Source organism: Aplysia californica, unplaced genomic scaffold (genome assembly GCF_000002075.1).
Source record: "Aplysia californica isolate F4 #8 unplaced genomic scaffold, AplCal3.0 scaffold00192, whole genome shotgun sequence".
In the NCBI taxonomy this organism is placed as follows: domain Eukaryota; kingdom Metazoa; phylum Mollusca; class Gastropoda; order Aplysiida; family Aplysiidae; genus Aplysia; species Aplysia californica.
The window spans coordinates 1,183,518-1,187,044 of record NW_004797462.1 but is presented as its reverse complement, the minus strand read 5'-3'; the positions used below and the strand labels follow the sequence as shown (position 1 = coordinate 1,187,044).

Sequence of the window (3,527 nt, the reverse complement as noted above, 5' to 3'; positions counted from 1 at the left end):
CACCCCCACCCCCTAACGGACAGAAGACAAAGAGATAGCACGCGGTAAAACAAAAAGCCCAAAGGACTCAAGCTATCAACCCTCGACACTGTGGAATCAGGCGCTCGTCAATTTTGGGGAATACTGCAGAGTTTTTGATATAATCAGAGAGGGTTTACAGCAATAGTATTACTGTAAACTCTCTGATATAATGTTAAATCTTGTTCATTTTTCTTGCTCTCGATTAAAAGACCCATTCTATCTTGAATAGAAATCGAAATGTCGCTATTGATGAAGGAGAGGGGAGGGGGAGGGGTGGTCTCCAGATGGCAGAGGTGAAATTCACGAGAAAATGGACTTCAAAGTTTGTCGACTTCCGGAGCTTGAGTGTCCCTGGAAACTGCAGGCAAAAAAATCACAGTATTATTTTTTCAGTGCCTTTGATCAACGTCTTTCCATTGAAACCGGCTCAGAAATGTGATTTTGAAAGGGGCATATTATGTATACGGTGTTGATTTTTTTTAAAAACCACACAAAAAGAAAAAAAAAGAAAAAGAAAAATCGATAAAAATTGTCATACGGGTCAAAACATTGTGAGTTTCTTCGATTTCCTTCTTTCGACGAGCGCCCAATTTCCCCACGATGCCCCGACATTAATCAGCGTCCCTTGTCTCCGTCAGCTGCCCACGTCTCACTCGTCTTTCCCGACATTTTCTTTTGATGACTGTTTGCCACCGCTGTGATTACTGGCTGTCCAGGTCTGTCCTTATCTCCGCGCTTATCGTCCGAACATGCTGCTGTGTCTGTCTGTCTCTCCGGACATGTCTGTTGGTCGCAGACTTCACAAACTTCACAGACTTACTTCAAACTAAAGTCGAATCTGGTCTTCTTGTTTGTTTTAGTAGAGGCTTTACGGCGCTCGCAACTGCATAAGGTCAAATGAGCGCCGAGCGGTGGATGTCAACAGAGAAGTCCTTACAGGGAATCAGGCTTACTCTGCTCACGTCTCTAGCTTCAACAGCACAAAGTCTGCTTCGACTATCAAGGCACCCCGGAAATAGTGGGTCACAAGAGAGTGACAAACATACAAAAGAAATAGAGGTTAAAATGACGATATCCCCCTTGTGCATAAAAGCGACCATGTAAATCTGAGGTCGCGATATGCCGCAACACGGGGTTTGATCTGTCGATCAGAGATCAGACATCCGTGTCCACTATGTCTGTAAGGGGGGGGGCTACACCTGAAGGCTATACTCACTTATTAGTGAATCAAATTTTGCCAAATTTCACATATATAACAAGCATAGTCAGGAGTCGTCAAATCCACAATCACATTTCAGAAAAAATTCATTGCCGTTGTGACGGTGGCCATATTGGATTTTGTTGACATGTCTTACGTAGTGAATACCGCAGTAAGTTTTCATGGAAATAAGTTCGTTGTTTTTCTTTGTTTTTTGTGGGTGGTTTTTGGTGTGGGTTTTTTTGTTGTTGTTTTTTGGCTTGCATGCCTGTTAGCAGAAAATGTATCGACAAATTTGGCAGTTGAATTCTTCCTAAACGAATTAGAAAATGTTTAATGAATTGTTTTCCTGGGGTAGTCAAGCTACCAGACCTGTAATCGTGAGACTGAGGGTTCGGGGGTTCGAGCCTCGGCTCGGTCCGACGTTGTGTCCTTGGCAAAGGCAGGGGCGTTAAACCTGTACCATTTCACTATTTCCCCAGGTTGTCTGAGAACTACGAGCTGTCAGAAGGAGTCTGTCTGCCTCGGTGTGTGTTATATGTGCACTACCTGGACTTCTGTAAGCGACACAGCTTCAAGCCTGCAGGGGCCGCTACTTTTGGGAAGGTAAGCATCTCTATACATTCTATTTGTGAAAGTTCGTCACTTTGGCCGCCTAAAACTTCCCAACCACTTAACTTTCGATTTTGACCAAATGAATGGTGGTTTTTGAAGGGTTTGTGAATCATTTAAAGGGTGCACAGTTTTATTGAGGAGCCTGAAGTCACTAGTTTAATTTTCAGTTTTTCATTAGTTTCGTTTAGATCTCTATTCTTGGGAAAGTCCGACTTCTAAAACGCCATTGTAAACACGTGAAATTTCCGTTCACTAACCGTGCGCACCTTTGAAATTCTGGAATGTACAACCACGAAAGCAGAATGGAGAATCAATCTGTACATCACTATTAAACTTTCTAATTGTTTGCATCTCTCAAGATTTATTGCTCCATTCAAGAGGAGTGTAAATTTTAATATAGTATGCCAATGGCTTTCAGTTGATGTTAATACAGCGATTATGCCTTTCATAGGAAGGCGGCCCAGCTAGTTCTATTTACGTGACCATGTATAGTACCTTTTTGTCTTGCCCTGTTTTGGCACGGGTGAATAGATCACGAGCAGCTACTTTTGGGCAAGTAAGCATTCTACGAGTTTGACATGGGGGAAAATTTCAAGATGTCCTCAACCCTATCCTCACCAACCCTCGGCGTGTGTGATCTACTCGCACTGCCCAGACTTTGGTCAAAGAAACAGCTTCTTTTTTCCGTTCGTCTCTAATGTTGTATCCCTCCGAACCTGGGCTGGCCCTGACAGGCAGGGTAAGAAGCCCGTCTCTTATATTATATATTCTAAATGATCTAAATTTTGTTGAAAGAGGAGTAAAATCATCTGCATTAAAAATAAAACAATAAATGTAAAAAAAAAAAAAAAAACAGACACATGAAGCCATACAGTGACTGGGTCAATAGAAAAGCAGACGGTTTCTAAATTGGAAGGTAAACACTCTCGAGGGAGAATGGGGGGAAAGAGGGGGGGGAGGGGAGGTGATTTATCACAATGCTATGAAACATGATCTCTACTTTCTTGCTGTTTCAGCTGATCAGACAGAAATTCAAGAACATCACGACCAGACGGCTGGGAACGAGGGGGCAATCTAAGTAAGGTTACTCGCCACTAGCGGATTATTTGGAGAAATAGAATTTTAATTGATCTCTTTTAAGCCCAAGGGGACTATCCCGAAAAAAGCTGTTTTGAGAAAATGGAAGGGAAAGGTTTTGGACCCTCGTTCATTTTCTTTAAAAGACAAGGAGAGTTTTCTCTACAAGCAAACAAATATACACACCAATGAAACCAAACTTCTCCTATAGGTAGGGCAATGCTCATTTTTGGTGTAGGTCAAGATTTCTGGAAACCCCGAAATCTGAGTTTGTCTGCTTGTCCTTTAAAGCGACAAATTGTTTTGATTGAAGTGTGCTTGATAATAAAATAATGTAACAATATTTCACGGTAGACAACTGATTACAGAAGAAGGGGGAAATGGATCGGAAGGGGGGGGGGGGGAGGGAAATCCAGCTTAGAGATTTGACAGGTTTTATAAAGCCAATGGGGTTTCCATCTGGCATGTAGACACAAAATGTAGAGAGATGGGTTGTTGGATGTTTGTTGGTTATTGTTTTTTAAAGTAATCATGACATCATCACTGGAAAAGCAGTGTCGGTTTGTCTTCTTTCTTGTCCTTTAGTTTTTGTGGGTTCTATTTTCGGTTTTTATGG

General features: G+C 42.0%; 1 protein-coding gene across 1 annotated transcript in view; it reads left to right on the top strand.

Annotated features, from left to right (window-relative positions):
* Nucleotides 1–3,527, top strand: part of LOC101854497 — a gene marked incomplete in the record, with an annotated part of 65,869 nt that overhangs the window by 38,563 nt on the left and 23,779 nt on the right. The window contains 2 exon segments of the mRNA XM_013082763.1: nucleotides 1,702–1,825; nucleotides 2,851–2,912. Coding sequence (XP_012938217.1) covers nucleotides 1,702–1,825; nucleotides 2,851–2,912 — 186 coding nt within the window.